This window comes from Ovis aries, chromosome X, assembly GCF_016772045.2.
Source record: "Ovis aries strain OAR_USU_Benz2616 breed Rambouillet chromosome X, ARS-UI_Ramb_v3.0, whole genome shotgun sequence".
NCBI classification, from domain to species: domain Eukaryota; kingdom Metazoa; phylum Chordata; class Mammalia; order Artiodactyla; family Bovidae; genus Ovis; species Ovis aries.
The window spans coordinates 62,939,865-62,956,113 of record NC_056080.1 but is presented as its reverse complement, the minus strand read 5'-3'; the positions used below and the strand labels follow the sequence as shown (position 1 = coordinate 62,956,113).

Below are 16,249 nucleotides of genomic sequence, written 5' to 3'. Positions count from 1 at the left end.
AGGGAAGCCCATAGAACCCAGGTCTCCCACATTGCAGGCAGACGCTTTAACCTCTGCACCACCAGGGAAGCTTCTATAATACATATATATTATTATATATATATATTTCCAGATTATTTTCCAGTGTTAGTTTTTACAGGATATTGAGCAGCATTCCCTGTGCTATACAGCCGGTCCTTGTTGGTTATCTGTTTTATACATAGTGTGTGTGTTAGTCGCTCAGTCGTGTCTGACTCTTTGCGACCCCATGGACTGTAGCCCACCAGGCTCCTTTGTCTGTGGGATTCTCCAGGCAACACTACTGGAGCGGGTTGCCATTTCCTTCTCCAAAAAGGCCCATGAAAGTGTAGTAGTGTGTATATATTAATCCTAAACTCCTAGCATGACTGTTTCTTTTCTTCCAGAGCTGTCTCTGTCCCTTGCCTCTCACTGGTGTTCAGTGTTTATGGAGCTTTGTTCCCCGATGAGGAATAGTCTCAGAAAGTTTCCCTCACAGGAGCCTGAATAAGGACTGCACTACTCTTACCCCAAACAAAGAAGTCAGTCTAATGAGGTGAAAGATCCAGGCCAGCAGGCTTTTCAGTCCCCATGAGCCCATCCACTTAGATTATGTGGCTTTGGAACTGGTCCTGCAAGAAGGTATTAGAAAGGAAAGGGGGAGGGGAGCCTGTGTGTCAATCATGGGGACAACTAGGTCTTTGGGCCCTGACAGTCACCCTGGGCCTGACAGTTGTCCTTCTGTGACATTTGGCACAAATTACCATCCCTACTCAGAAACTGACGGCACCTCCTCAAGGCCCTCAGTATTAAGCCCAAGCTCCTCATCCCCGTGTCCTAACTCTTTTGGAGATTGGCTCTGCTGCCCTTTTCAGCCTCCCTTTCCAGAAGTCTCTTCACCACAATTCCAGCCAAGCAGGTGAGCGGCACCCAACACCTTCCACACGTTTCCTGCAGGACTGGATGAGATAAATTTGAATGCAGGGAAGGTTCACAGGCCAAGGCTAAGCCCATGGTGGCTGCTCACCAATGGTGCTCCTATGTAGAGGCTTCTGAGCCTCAGAGGGGAGAGTGCTTGCATGGGGCCTCTGCATCAGAGGAAACACCCAGAATCTGACCGTTTCCCACCATCCTGACTCCTGCCAATCTGACCCATCATCATCTCTGCATGGATTATTGCTACAGTCCTTCAAAAGGGTCCTTTATCTTTCCTGACCACAGGACAATCCTTTCCCCTTTCTGCTCAAAACCCCACATTGACTCCCATTTCAGTCGCAGTAGAAGGTCAAGGCTTGATACCCTGTGTCCCTGCTAAGCTCTCTGACTTCACCTCCTCAGCTCCTTTCACTCAGCTCAAGGTTTCTGCTCCTCTGCATCTGACAGGCATATCCCTGCTTAGGGTCTGTGATCTGGCTGTGCCCTCTGCCTGGAACATTCTCAGTCCAGACAGGAGCATTTCTTGCTTCCTCATCTCCTTCAAGTCTTCGCTCAGATGCCACCTTCTTGTTACGGCCGTCCCTGACCACTCCTTTTAAAATTGTAGAGCCTGATCTCCCCACCTAACCCCTCCCCACTTCCTGTACTCTGGCTCCTTACTCTCTTCAATTTATTTTCCCATAGCACTTATCGCTTGACAATGAGCTATATAAGTAGTTAAGCAATTCATTTCTATTATCTGTCTTCCTCTACCAGAGTGTAAACTTCATGAAAGCTTGACTTGTTTTTATAAATTTGTTTTGCTCACTGATATAGCCCAGCTGTCCAGAGCAATCCCTGGTGTATACTATGTCTTCAGTAATTCTGTGCTGCATCAAGAAACCCCTTCAGCCTTTCACACGTGCATTGCCTTGGTCTACAGCACACACCTGACTGGACTTAGTTGTTTTCACATTTATACATCCCCACAGCATACAAACAGATATTGGAGATGACACCTAGTGAAATGGATATATTAACAGCTAGAGAAATATTTAACTGTGTACATACAACACACACACAAAGGCCACATGCGCATATGCCATGCCTGGAGAAATTGTATTTCTAAATTTTATTTTTTCATTGTAGCTTTGAGGGAAAAAATTTTGGCAAAATTTTATTATAAAAATTTTTAAGTCTGCAGAATGGTTGAAAGATTTATAGAGTGAACACCAGCTACCTAGACTGTATGGATAATATTTTGCTATGTTCGATTTCTCACACATCTGTCCATCAATATATCCCTTTCTCTAGCTGTCAATACCTCCTATATGCATTTCAAAATACATTGCAGCCATCAGTTCTCCTCACCCTTAAACACATCAGCATTAAAGAGAGTTCAATATTTGTTTACTTTTAGGTAAAATTTGCAGCATACAGAGAAATGTGTTAGTTGCTCAGTCGTGTCCGACTCTATGTGACCCCATTGACTAAAGCCCACCAGGCTCCTCTCTGTCCATGGAATTCTCCAGGCAAGAATACTGAAGTAGGTCCAATCCTTTCTAGCGGATCTTCCTGACCCAGGGATTTAACCCAAGTCTCCTACATTGCAGGCGAACTCTTTACCACTGAGCCACCAGGGAGTCAGCTTGACCTACAGAGAAATGCACAAGTCTTAATTGTACATTTGCTGAGTTTTGACAAATGAGTATTTTTCTCTTTTATGGAAAGAGAAATGAAAGTATAGTTTGTTTACAATATTGTGTTAGTTTCAGGTATATAGCATGGTGATTCAGTTATATGCATATATATTCAATTTCACACATAGGTTATTAGAGAATATTGAGTAGAGGTCCTGTGCTATAAATAGGTCCTTGTTAGTTATTTTGCATATAGTAGTGTGTATCTGGAGAAGGCAATGGCACCCCACTCCAGTACTCTTGCCTGGAAAATCCCATGGACAGAGGAGCCTGGTAGGCTGCAGTCCATGCGACTTCACTTTCACTTTTCACTTTCATGCATTGGAGAAGGAAATGGAAACCCACTCCAGTGTTCTTGCCTAGAGAATCCCAGGGATGGGGGAGCCTGGTGGGCTGCCGTCTATGGGGTCGCACAGAGTCGGACACGACTGAAGCGACTTAGCAGCAGCAGCAGCAGCAGCAGTGTGTATCTGTTAATCCCAAACTCCTAATTTATCCCTCCCTCACCTTTCCCTTTTGCTAAGCATAGGTTTGTTTTCTGTCTGTGGATCTATTTCTGTTTTGCAAATACATTCATTTGTATCATTTGACAAATGAGTTTTTTTACCTGGGTGACTCAAAGCTCTATCAAGACAGAGAATATTGGACGTCCCTGGTGGTCCAGTGGTTGAGAGTCTGCCTGCCAATGCAAGGCACATGGGTTCGATTCCTGGTCCAGGAAGATTCCACATGCTGTGGGGCGATTGAGTCCTCAAGCCACAACTACGGAAGCCCTTGCCCCCTTAGAGCCCATGCTTTGCAACAAGAGAAACCACTGCAATGAGAAGCCTGAACACAGCAAATAGAGAGTAGCCCCCACCCTCAGCAACTAGGGAAAGCCCACGCACAGCAACAAAAACAGTGCAGCCCAAAATAAATTAAAAAAAAATTTAAAAAAGAATATTGTTGTTACTCCCAAAATGTCCTTTATGCCCCTTCCTGGTCAATCTCCCAGTGGAAGCAGCCACTAAATTTTTTCACCATAGATCAGTTTTGCCTGTTCTAGAATTTCATGAACACAAAACAATGTGATATATGTACTCACATTTGTTTATTCATTTAATAGAAACTTTATTCAGCCCTCACTAAAAGTTCAGAGATACACATCTGATGTTTGTTCATGGGGAGTAATGAATGCTTCTGGACTGAGCAAAAGGCCAAATATATTTCTAGCTGTGACCTGTGACCTTGTCCCCCACAATCACATTGTCACTGAGAGACCATAAACCTTTGGGCCTGACAAACAGAAATGTAGGCTACAGGTGTCACGTGTGCCTTGCATTCTTCCCTGACCCCTCTCACCTATCCACGCTGGCTCTGGAGGCCTCTCAGCAGCCCCACTCCCACCTCCACTCACTTCCCACACCTGAGCTCCATCTACACTTTTCTACACAGGTGTGGAAGAGGGTGTCACAATCTCAGCCCAGGTCTTGCCCAAGTGGGTAAAAGTACAGGTGGGTAGATGGCTGGAAGGAACTGGACAAGCAGAGGCAGCGTGTTGTCTTTGGGTCCTGTCCCGGGTGTAGGGGGCGGAGACTAGGCAGGGACTGAAAAATAAAGCACAAAGGGAGGAAACACCACTGGTCCCTGAGCAATCGGGGCTGGGCAGCTGAACAGCACTTACCTGGACTCACAAGGACCCTGGGCATAATGGTTTTGCCCTCCAAGAAGGACCTCAAGATCTCCCTGGAGGTCTTTTCTGTTTTCCAGTGGGCCCTTAGTGTCCTTGTTATCGGTGAGTCTTCTGCCTTTGGCAGGGTGACCAGATGTCCTGATTTGCCTGGGACTGAGAAGTTATAGGTTTTAGCAGGACTCTGGATGCTGAAACCAGTGTTGTCTCAGGTGAATAAGGACAGTTGGCCATCCCGGCCTCCAGCTTGACACACTTGGACACAGTCCTTGTGGGATCTGCGAGTGTGCATGTGGGTCTGGGTGCACGCTTGTGCAGGAATGTGTGTGCACATGTGTGTGAGCCACACTTGTGGCTGTTGTGTGTGATGAGCCCTCCTGGGTCATCAGTGGGTCCTGGAAGGCATGTTTGGGAAAGACAGGAAGCAGTTCCACTGAGGCCTGCCAAGGAAATGGGCATAGCTGTGACCTCAGGGACCTGAGCAGACCATCGGTGCAAGACAGTTGTCTTGGTTGCAGAGAGAGCTCTGAAAATCTCTTGTCTGAAAGAATTCATCCATTTATCCATCCATTTTTCACTCTACCCACCCTACAAATTCTTTGTGAAAGTTACTTAGTTGCTGGCCATAGTGCTATAGGTGCTGATGCAAACCATCCCTATGGGAAGGGGGCCTGGAACAAAATTCTCATTTTTAGGTGGTTTAGGTGAGTATTGGCTGGAAGCAAGAGGATGAACTAAATGCCCCTACTTGGAAGATATCTGAGAAGGAGGAATGCAGGTGGACCTTGGGAGCTTGGGGATTGCTGGTCAGTAGGGAGAGTGGGCTAAAGAACAGGGACTGGGGGGCTCAGAGGCCTGCCTGGGGTGAGTACCAGGACCCCTGAATGCTAAGAGGAAAAAGAAAGCAGTGTTAACCTAGGAATGATGGGCAATCAGAGATAGAAGAGGCCAGGAGAAAGGAATTCATAGGTACCAGCTACTTACTTAGTGCCAGGCATTTTCATACCTATGGTTTCATTTTAGCTTCCTGCCAGCCTTATAAGGCAGAAGTTATTATCACACATAATACACACTAATAGCTACACACACACATAATGATAGCTTACACTAATATAGGATTAGCTAACATCTGTTGTGTTTTTTACCCCCACACCAGGCACTGTTCTAAGCCCCTAACGTGGCTAATCATCTCCACTGTACAAATACAGAAGCTGAGGTACACGCCATCTAAATGGCCCATCCAAGATTGGACAGCCAGAAAATGGAAGTGCTGGCCTGTGCCTGAGTCCACAAGGGCCTGATTTTGGCCTATGAGCTCCTGTCCCTACCACCTGCATCTCCTTATTTACTGCTGATTGGGAGGCTGGATATGGATGTGGCCGTAGTGTATATGTTATGCCAGAGAGGAAGGAGGAAGCTAGGCCTTCAGTGTATGTACAAATTTCTGACTGAAAGGGGAGAAAAGTCTGCTCCAAATGACCTCTTATTGAGGACCAGAGCCCCAACTGGGCCTCTCAGTCTCCTTCCATGTGACCCAGTCCTTGGGGCCCTTTCCTCAGGAAGGGCTGAGTACCCTTTCTTGAGTTCTTGTCCTATCTCCACAGGCTTGCCTCATTACCACCCCCTCCCCCTACTGCCACCATGTTCCCACGGCCAAGGAGCCACACTATATTAGGGGAAGAAGTATGGCCAGGATGGACAGCCCAGGCCAGGCTAGGGGATGGAACCTCTAGGCTGGTAGCTCCTCTTTCTCAGTCTAGTCCAGGATGTTACTCCTTAGAGGTAACCACTGTTAACAGTTTGTGTGTATGTAGCCAGAAACTGGGGCTTCCCTGGTGGTTCACTTTCTAAAGAATTCACCTGCAATGCGGGAGACCTGGAGTCAATCCCTGGGTTGGGAATATTCCCTGGAGGAGGGCATGGCAACCCACTCCAGTATTCTTGCCTGGATAATCCCCATGAACAGAGGAGCCTACTGGGCTACAGTCCATGGGGTCACAAAGAGTAGGACATGGCTGAGTGTCTAAGCACACAGCCAGAAATTATGGATATATGTGTGTGTGTGTGTGTGTGTGTGTGTGTGTGTGTGTGCAGGGCTTTCCTGGTGGCTCAGCCTGTAAAGAATCCACCTGAAAGGCAGGAGACTGCCTGCAAAGCAGGAGACTTGGGTTCGATCCCTGGGTCGGGAAGATCCCCTGGAGAAGGAAACGGCAACCCACTCCAGTGTTCTTGCCTGGGAAATCCCATGAACAAAGGAGCCTGGTAGTCTACAGTCCATGGGATTTCAAGTCAGACATGATTTAGTGATTAAACTACCACCACCACCATGCCTATACACATACACATATAGCCAAGAGGCAAAACAAAAAACAAAAAACAAAAAACAAAAAACAAAAAAAAACAGGAATGTGAAAAGCACAGTCTCTGAGTCAGACTGCCTGGTTTTGAATCACAGCTCTACTTCTTACTATCTGCGCTCCTTGAGCAGTTTATTGATCTTCTCTGAGTCTTGTTTTCTTCATTTGTAAAATGGGCATGTGAGAGTGGAATAATTGGACTGGCCCATGTATGCTATGGTAACCAACTAATGTGGAAATCTCAGTGGCTTAACTCAACAAATGATTATTTCTTGTTTATGTTAAACACCCAGCCCAGGTTGGTGGGGATCTCTGCTCTCTGTGGATACAAATGTTCAGGCTGATGGAGGCACCTCAAAACTGTGATGCTGAAAAATGTGGCTTCAGAGATGACCACTGAGTGAGCAGGAAAGGGAACAGGCCTCATGCACACTCCTTTCTGCCACCACCAGAGTGACAGGTGTAAACAACAATGAGCCTTATTTTCAACTTTGTCAATTATGAAGTATTCTTATGTATTTATTAGCAATTAGCATTTCTTTCTCTGTTAACAGCTCATTCATGACTTTTGTCCATTTTTCTATTAAATTTGAGTTGACTCTTAGAGGACGTGTAAGAGGTAGATGAAGAAGGAAGAGTGTTCAGGGCAGAGAGTGGGCAATAGCTGAGATGAGGGGAGAGTGTAAAGCATTCAAGAAGCTGCCAGTGGTTAAGCGGAATGAGAGGGTAAGAGCTGCAGAACTGATGCTCAATAAATATTGAATGAAAGGCTGAAAGAGCGGGAGAGGGAAGACAGAGGAGACTGGCAAAAGAGGCAGGGGGACAGATTGTGCAGGGTTTGTCAATCATGGAAGTGTTTGGACTTTTTCCTGAAGGCCATGGAGCCGTGACTGGGTTGGGCACAGGGCAACGGCATCAGATTGGTGGTTTTGAGAGATCACTGCAGCTTTGGGTACCGAACTGATTATAGGAAGAGACTGTCACTCTAACTCAGGTCAGAGATCGTGGTAATTTGGGCCAGAACAGTCTTAATTGTGAAGGGGAGAAGAGGGATTCAAGAAATTGGAGTAGAGTTCATAGGACTTGATGATCAGAAGATGTGGGAGAGAGAAAGGGAGGAGGTGAGACTGAGGGTTCAGGGATCCGTGTGAGCTAGAGAGGGAGCAGGTGGAGCAGAGAAGGAGGAGAGCGGGTGAAAGCAGGTGAGGACAGAGAGCAGCTTCCCAGAGGGCTCTTAATCAGAGCTTGACTTCGGGCTACATGGAGAGTTAGCCTGCGACAGATAGAAGAGTGTCGGGCCTGGGCTCCCAGGAGGTGATGGTTCCAGTGCTTGTCCCTCAAAGCTTTCCCGGCTCTTCACCCTATGAATCTGCAATGGAATCATATCCATTTGGACCCTGATGACCTTGAGACAAGACCATCACACGGAGTCTGTGAGAAAGATAAGGTGGAAGCTGGTGTTGCTATCCCCACTTGGCTAGTGTGAAGCTCAAAGTCTTGTTTGTGGTCATACTCATGCTAAGGGGCAGGATTCATGTCACCACCTGAAGCTGCACTGCCTCCCAAGATATCCCCAACACTGTCTGGGTCAAGCAAAGCCTAAAAGAAACAAATCTCTTCTGGACTAGACCCATGCCTCTCTTTATTTCTTGAGAAAGTCAAATAGTTTTGTAAAGTGAAGTCACTCAATCGTGTCCGACTCTTTGCGACCCCGTGGACTGTAGCCTCCCAGGCTCCTCTGTCCATGGGATCCTCCAGGCAAGACTACTGGAGTGGGTTGCCATTTCCTTCTCCAGGGGGATCTTCCTGAACCCAGGTCTCCTGCACTGCAGGCAGACGCTTTAACCTCTGAGCCACCAGGGAAGCCCTAGTTTTATAAGGAGTGCATCAAAACCTGAAAGTGCTGGCCTTTGCTCCACGCTTAGATATGTTCCCTAGAGGCAGCTATTCTCAACTTTGTTAGCTCTTTTTTTTTCTGGTATTTACCTCCATATGTCTAAACTATACTATTTAAAAATTCTAGATATTACTGTTTTCCAATGTAACGATTTTAGACAATATCACTGACTTCCTAATATGGAACATTAGATTTCAGCTCCATATATGCCTTTTGCCCCATAACCACCCAGGCTGTTTTACTTAAACCCCTGACTATGACTAGCAAATCTTCTCCATAGTTGAGCCTCTTAGTGCACTATGATTATATTTCCTTTCTTGTGAAACTTCTTGTTTTCTCTGGAATTCATAATTGCTTCATTTTATTTTTTACCTCTATTTTTTATTTAAAAAGTTTGTTGGCATATAGATGATTTACTGTGTTTAGTTTCAGGTGTACAGCAAAGTGATTCAGTTATACATATACATATATATGCAGATTCATTTGCACATATAGGCTATTACAGAATATTGAGTAGAGTTCCATGTAGTATTGAGTAGATCCTTGTTGGTTTTCTATTTTATATTTGGTAGTGTATATATTAATCCCAAGGTCCTAATCTATCCATTCCCCCATCCATATTTCTCCTCTGATCACAAGTTTGCTTTTGAAATCTGTGAGTCTGCCTTGTAAATAAATTTATTATACCAGTTTTTGAAAACTTAGGTTCTGCATATGAGTGATGTCATATGGTATTTGTCCTCGTGTGACTGACTTCACTTACTATGTATGATAACCTCTAGATCCTTCCGTGTTGTTACAAATGGTATTATTTCATTCTTTTTATGACTCAGTAATGTTGCATTCTATATATGTACCACATCGTTGTTCTCCGTTCCTCTGTCAATGGACGTTTAGGTTGCTTCCATGTCTTGGCTATTGTAAACAGTGCTGCAATGAACGCTGAGGTGCACATAACCTTTCAGACCATGTGTCTTCAGATGTATGCCCAGGAGTAGGATTGCTGGATCATATGGCAGTTCTATTTTTATTTTTTTAAGGAGCCTCCATACTGTTCTCCATAGTGGTTGCACCAATTTACTTTCCCACCAATAGTGCAAAAGGGTTCCTTTTTCTCTACATCCCCTCTAGTATTTATTGTTCATAGATTTTTTGATGATGGCCATTCTGACTGGTGTGAGATGATACTTCACTGTGGTTTTGATTTGTATTTCTCTAATAATTAGTGATATTAAACATCTTTTCATGTGTTTTTCGGCCATCTGTAAGTCTTCTTTGGAGAAATGTCTAGATATCCTGAACATTTTTTGATTGGGTTAATTGCTTCATTTTAAATTTTAGTTATCTCTTAGTTATCTACCAGTTATCAATAATTCATCCCCAAACTCTCCACAGACACGTCAGGAATCTGCACTTCTCCTCTCCTTCACCACCACGGTTTTTTACTTCTTTGAGGGCCTCACTGGTGGAGCCCAGCATCCTGTTACAGTCCAGTCTCATGCAGCACTGCCGCCTCCAGGACCCGTGAGGCACCCTGGGTGCACAATCTAAGAAGGTGTTCATGCTCAGCGCTGTGCAAGTGTTGGGTCGCTATTTGCCTGGCCCTGAGAGTGAATGTCTCCTTGAATTTTGCCATGCTCTCCTCACTCTATTCCTGGCCCTGCTCACTTCCTTCCTTTGTTGGATTTCTTTTTACCTGGATCCCATGCTATCCTCTGTCTTGCTTTACTCTCTCATTTTTGTGGAGCACATCCTCCAGTAGTTTCCTGAGAAAGAGATGTGGGAAACAAACTCTCTGACTATATGTCTGAAATTGTCTTTATTCTCTCTTCACACTTGATCAATAATTTGGCTGCATATAGAATATCCTAGCTATATCTAGTGCAAGTATCTGAGTCTAGAGTCTCTTTGGTTCATTTTATTTCAGAGAATAATCCTCCCATGGCCCAGCTGTATAGTGAAAGAGAAGAGGTCTGGGGTTTTAACTACTTCTTTGATACATTTGCCATCAAGCCCTGTTACATCTACTTTTTGTAACACCTGGTATTTCCAAATTCTGAGTCTTTCCTAGATTCTCCAGTGCAAACAGGTTTACTCTTGTAGACACTCCCCCTCGCAAGTAACTACATTTCAACTTTCTTGTTCTCAGTCAGTTAATCCCTCCTCTGCTCACTGTCTAGCAGGCAAACATTTTGCTGATAGCTTTCAGTCACCTTTGGCATCTCTCTGATTCTCTTTTTCCTTGCAGAATCTCTCTTTTAAAACATCCTGTGCCAGTACCATACTGTCTTGATGACTGTAGAGCCTGAAGTCAGGCAGGTTGATTCCTTCAGTTCCATTTTTCTTTCTCAAGATTGCTTTCGCTATTGGAGGTTTTTTGTGTTTCCATACAAATTGTGAAATTATTTGTTCTAGCTCTGTGAAAAATACCGTTGGTAGCTTGATAGGGATTGCATTGAATCTATAGATTGCTTGGAGGTTCAGGATGGGGAACATGCGTATACCTGTGGCGGATTCATGTTGATGTATGGCAAAACCAATACAATATTGTAAAATAATTAGCCTCCAATTAAAATAAATAAATTTATATTAAAAAGAAAAAAATAGAAAACCTATATTCTGTAAAAAGGGGAGCATATAAATAAACCATGATTCATTCATATAATGGAAAACCACTTGGCAATAAACAGGAACTATTGATACACCCAACAGTATGGCTGTATCCCAAAACATTATGCTGAATAAAAAAGTTTTACACAAAACAAAACAAAACAAACAAAAAAACATCCTGTAAGAATTTTCATGAGGCTGCAGCAAGGAGTCACGATAAAACCTGTGTTCATTCTGCCATGTTCAATTAGGAGTGTTTCATGTCTTCTCTAACCTTTCTTTTGACCCCCTTTCTCTCGCTGTCTTATTCACAGTCATTTGAAAAAATGAGTCCAGGAAGAATCCTGAGCATGGCTTCCTGTGACTCACCTCCATGAAGTCTGTCCTAACTACTCTAACTTACATTGCTCCTATCTTGTTCGAGCTCAGCATGGTCCACACCGTATTCTGGTGCAGTCTCCTTTGTTTCTTGTTTGCCAGCCTGCATGCTCCCAACCTGGCTGAAGGTTATCATCCTCTTTCTCTGGTATTCTGTTCACCTTCTCAGAGATGATATGGAGAGAAAAATGTGAGCTGGAGGAAGACTATTCCTGGCTCTGTCTTTCCAGGACTCCTAAATTCTGGTGGCCAAATCAGTGAGACCCACCACTGGCTCCCTGCCATTGACTGCAGCCCAGAGTGCTGCTGGCGCAGGCCCTGGGGGGAGAGGGCTGACTGCATGGAGCACAGTGAGGGAGGAAAACACCTTGTCTCCTAGACTCAAAACAAGTTCCCAAGGCTAGGGCAGATGCTGGGGCTCTGGGCACGCAGGCATGTGATGGGGTGAGGAGGTAAGACGGTCATGTGAGCCCGGCTGAGAGTGCTTGTGACCTTGGGGTAGACATAGCCTCAGAGGGAGGGCAAGTGTGAGGCGCTGTTCGCAGTTCATTGACTCTGGCCTGGGCTCCCTCCAGTAATCACCGTGATCGCCGTCAACCTCTACCTGGTGGTGTTCACGCCGTACTGGCCCATTACCGTGCTCATCCTCACCTGGCTGGCTTTTGACTGGAAGACCCCTGAGAGAGGTGAGGGCCCTGGAAGGGCTGTTGCCACTCGCCACGTGCTCTTTCTTCCTCTCCTTATACTCTTGCCAATTCCCTGGCAGCCCTTCAGCCTGACTTTGTCTGGGGTGGAGGTGAGGGAAGGGGTCTCTTCAAGGTGCCAGTGAGGCCAAGGAGGGAACTGGAGTGGGCTCGGGGAGGGGCGGCTAGTACAGCAGAGAGCTAGGGCTGTCCCAAACAGGCCCTGAAGTTCATTCCCAGCCTGGTTGTCGCTTAAGGGGGCAGGAAACAGGAAGGGGTGAGGGCACCCTGAGACAGGCCCTAAAGGGCTCTGAAGAAGACAACAGGGTGGACAAAGCTCAGCTGTATCAGCTTTGTTTTCAGGTGGCCGCCGGTTTACCTGCGTGAGGAAATGGTGCCTGTGGAAACAGTACTGTGATTACTTCCCACTCAAGGTGAGGAGTCCCAGATCCCCACTGGGGCCCCAGGCCCAGCCCTGACTCCCTGTGGCAGCAGCTGGGGCAGGGCGGGGGGCGGGGGCATCATTCACATTGAGGCCCATGTGACTGAAGCTCCCCAGAGTTGTGTGTTACCCCATCTGCACGGCCAGACATGACAGCCCTTTCCTTTCTAGGTCTCTAGCCAAAAGAGAGGACCTCTTCCCTGGCTATATCTCTCTTGACTTCACTTTCCTCCACAGCTTCTGAAGACTCATGATCTCTCCCCAAGCCTCAACTATATCGTCGCCTGCCACCCTCATGGGATCATGTCCCATTCATGGTTTGGCCACTTTGCCACAGAGATGTCAGGCTTCTCCAAGACGTTTCCTGGCATCACTCCTTATATCCTCACAGTGGGGGCCTTTTTCTGGGTGCCTTTCCTCAGAGAATATGTCATGTCTGTAGGTGAGTTGGCTCCTGGGGTTGGAAAGCCGAAGAAATACATGGCTGCCCGAGAAAGTATTGGGTGAATAGGTGAGAACAAGGCCGGCTCTGCAATCCCCTCTGGTCTGAAAAACTACTTTAGGCTCAGCTGCCTAAGAGAGCCCTTCGCTAAGGAGGGTTCTCCCCACCTTAGAAGAAGTAGGGAGGAAAGTTAGCAGGTTTAGCAGGTCACCAATGATCTTTTGGTTTTTCCTGCCTACCAGGGGCCTGCTCTGTGAGCCAATCCTCCATGGACTTCCTGCTTACCCGTAGAGGCACAGGCAACATGCTGATGGTGGTGGTTGGTGGCCTGGCTGAGTGCAAATATGGCCTGCCTGGATCTACCACTCTGTTCCTGAAGAGCCGCACTGGCTTCATACGCATGGCCCTTCGGCATGGGTAAGGACACTTCTGGTCCAGATTGGGGAGAGGGGATCCAAAAGCCCAGCAGGGAAGGAGGAAGAGGTTTTGAGGAAATGTTATTTAAAGAGGGAAGGGTAAAGTCGCTTCTATTGTGGAGTAGAGGCTGGGTCAGGTTCTAGAGGCATTTCTGCTTCTGAAGAAAGGCCAGCAGGCCAGCCTGGAACCTGATCTGCCTCAGACTAGCATCTCATCTGAACCAGTCTCTCTAAAAAGGTGACTGGCTGCAACTGGATGTCAGAGAAAGCCAAAATTCCCATGTGGGTGAAAGGGAAGAAACCAAAAAGAAATGGCCCTTGGCTCCTAGCTTCCAGTGTCTCAGACAATGTGGGTTTACAGGAGGGTCTGGGACTCGCTGGAGCTTCCCTGGTGGCTCAGATGGTAAGAAATCTGCCTATGATACGGGAGACCCAGGTTCGATCCCTGGGTCAGGAAGATCCCCTGAAGAAGGGAATGACAACCCATTCTGGTATTCTTGCCTGGAGAATCCCATGGACAGAGAAGCCTGGTGGGTACAGTCTGCGGGATCACAGAGTTGGACATGACAGAGCGACTAACACACACACAATGGGACTTGCTTCCCTTAGCTTGCAGGCAGCCTGGGGTAGACCACGCATTGCTTCCACTTAGCTTGGACCTGGGCCCAGCTGGGTTAAGGGCTGAAGGAACTTACAAGGAGACCTAGGGAGCACTGGTGGTCAGCCTACATTTCTAACCATTAGAGAATATGCTTTTTGTCTTCAGGGTGGCTCTAATCCCGGCCTACTCCTTTGGGGAGACGGAACTCTACAATCAGCACATTTTCACCCCGGGGGGCTTCATCAATCGCTTCCAGAAGTGGTTGCAGAGCATGGTGCACATCTACCCTTGTGCCTTCTATGGGCGTGGCTTCACTGAGACCTCCCCAGGTCTTCTGCCCTACGCTCAGCCTGTTACCACCATTGGTAAGTGGGCCCTTCAGCTGGCAGCCACGTCTAGGACACAGGACCTGGTTCCAATGCTAGACCTTGGCTCTAGCCGTGGTCAGAGGCAGGGAGGCTGGCCAGGATGTGCATAGGGTGGGGGGAAGCATGGGGGAGAACCTGGGCTGGAGGCCCATTCTGAGGAGTGAGCCACTCTGATGCTTTTCCCTTTAACTTCTCCATCTCCCCTGACAGTTGGGAAGCCTCTACCACTGCCCAAGATTGAGAACCCAAGCAATAAGACGGTGGCTAAATACCACGCAATCTATGTGGATGCCCTGCGCCAACTGTTTGACCAGTACAAGACCAAGTTTGGCTTCTCAGAGGCCCAAGAGCTGGTGGTAACTTGACAGACACCCCTCATGGCCTCTCAGCCTGGTTGGAAGGTGTGGAACATGTGAACAGGAGGACTTTTGTATGACTCTTGCTCCTGACTTGGTCAGTCCTTGGAGTGACAGGTTTGTGTGTGTGGGTGCCTGTTTGGCTGTTTTCTGGATCCCTCTTCCTCCTTCATCTCTCTCCTTCCAGCTCTTCTCTGACTTTACCTTGGGGTTACAAGGAGATGACCCCAAAGGCAGGGAAGGCCCTAGGGAGAGGTGTCCTGAAACCTCCCTCAGAGGCACCCACTCAGCATCAGAACTGAGAAAAACAAGAGACAGAATAAAAAGCCCACCTCTGATACTGTCTGTGCCCCAACCAGCTTATTCCCTAGGATCCCTGCTCTTGTCTTTCTCTTCAGCTCTTAAGCAGCCCCATCTTCTGGCATCAAGGCTTCTCCAGGACTGGAGGCCTTGAGATCCAGTGAATTCAGGCCCTTCCACCTTCAAACCCTATGACTTGAAACAATCAGTCTCCTCTGAGTCTGTTTCCTCATCTGTGAAATGAGATAGTTCCTCTAGTGCTTACTTCAAAGGTTAGTGGGACGATAATACTGAATGTGATTGAACTTTGTATACTGGAGAGCTACACAAACTTATTCTCCAACTATTTTGCCCACTGCTTATCCCTGAGCAAACAATGCCCTAAATGTCATGACATCTCGATGTTTAGAATAAAGTTTATCCAATTAAAAAAATTCTAATCTATTTTTATTGTTATTTTTTCAAGTTTGTCTATTTTATTTTTTGTTTGTTTGCCACTCAGCACGTGGGATCTTAGTTCTCTGACCAGAGATCAAACCTGTGCCCCCTGCAAGTGAGGAGTCTTAACCACTGGACAGCCAGGGAAATTCCTAATTTTTAAAGAAGAAAGTTGACACTATAGGATCTTGTCAACAGTTGTTTGAAAGTTTAAGTAATCTTTCAAATGAGCTTGGGGAGCTACTTTAACTCTTTAATGTTGGTCTCCTCTGCAAAATGAGTGATACATCATGCGGAGCTGGAGGCTGGATCTACCCAAGCTGTTTGGGGCCCAGGCCTGAAGAATGTTGCAGAAGTCAGGGTCTCAAGCTGAGGGTGACTCCCTGCTGTGTCTTCATCTCAGGAAAATGTTCGTTTTTGCAGGACCCCTAGCCTATTGGACATGCAGTTACAGGAAAAGACCCAGGTGATGGGGATAGGTGTATGTGGGCTGGGGCACAGAGAGGATATGGGATGTTCTGACAGGAAACTCAGACCACCTTGCTTCTGCTGCCCCGTCTGAAATGGGTGCCTCAGTTCTTCTCCCAGTTCATGTGTGGTGTCAAAGAAGCATGTAGTGGAATTTCCTGGTGGTCCAGTGGTTAGGATTCCAGGCTTTCAGGAACCTGCTGAGGGTGCAG

The 16,249-nt window shown here is 46.7% G+C and overlaps 1 protein-coding gene across 1 annotated transcript; it reads left to right on the top strand.

The window, feature by feature from the left end:
* Nucleotides 1–4,230: 4,230 nt before the first annotated feature.
* Nucleotides 4,231–15,575, top strand: AWAT2 (acyl-CoA wax alcohol acyltransferase 2). The gene is made up of 7 exons (XM_004022623.6): nt 4,231–4,386; nt 12,099–12,209; nt 12,570–12,640; nt 12,886–13,090; nt 13,333–13,507; nt 14,273–14,472; nt 14,686–15,575. Exons 1-7 carry the CDS (start codon nt 4,302–4,304, stop codon nt 14,838–14,840), a joined length of 1,002 nt encoding a protein of 333 aa, XP_004022672.1. The 5' UTR covers nt 4,231–4,301; the 3' UTR covers nt 14,841–15,575.
* The last annotated feature ends 674 nt before the right edge of the window (nt 15,576–16,249 follow it).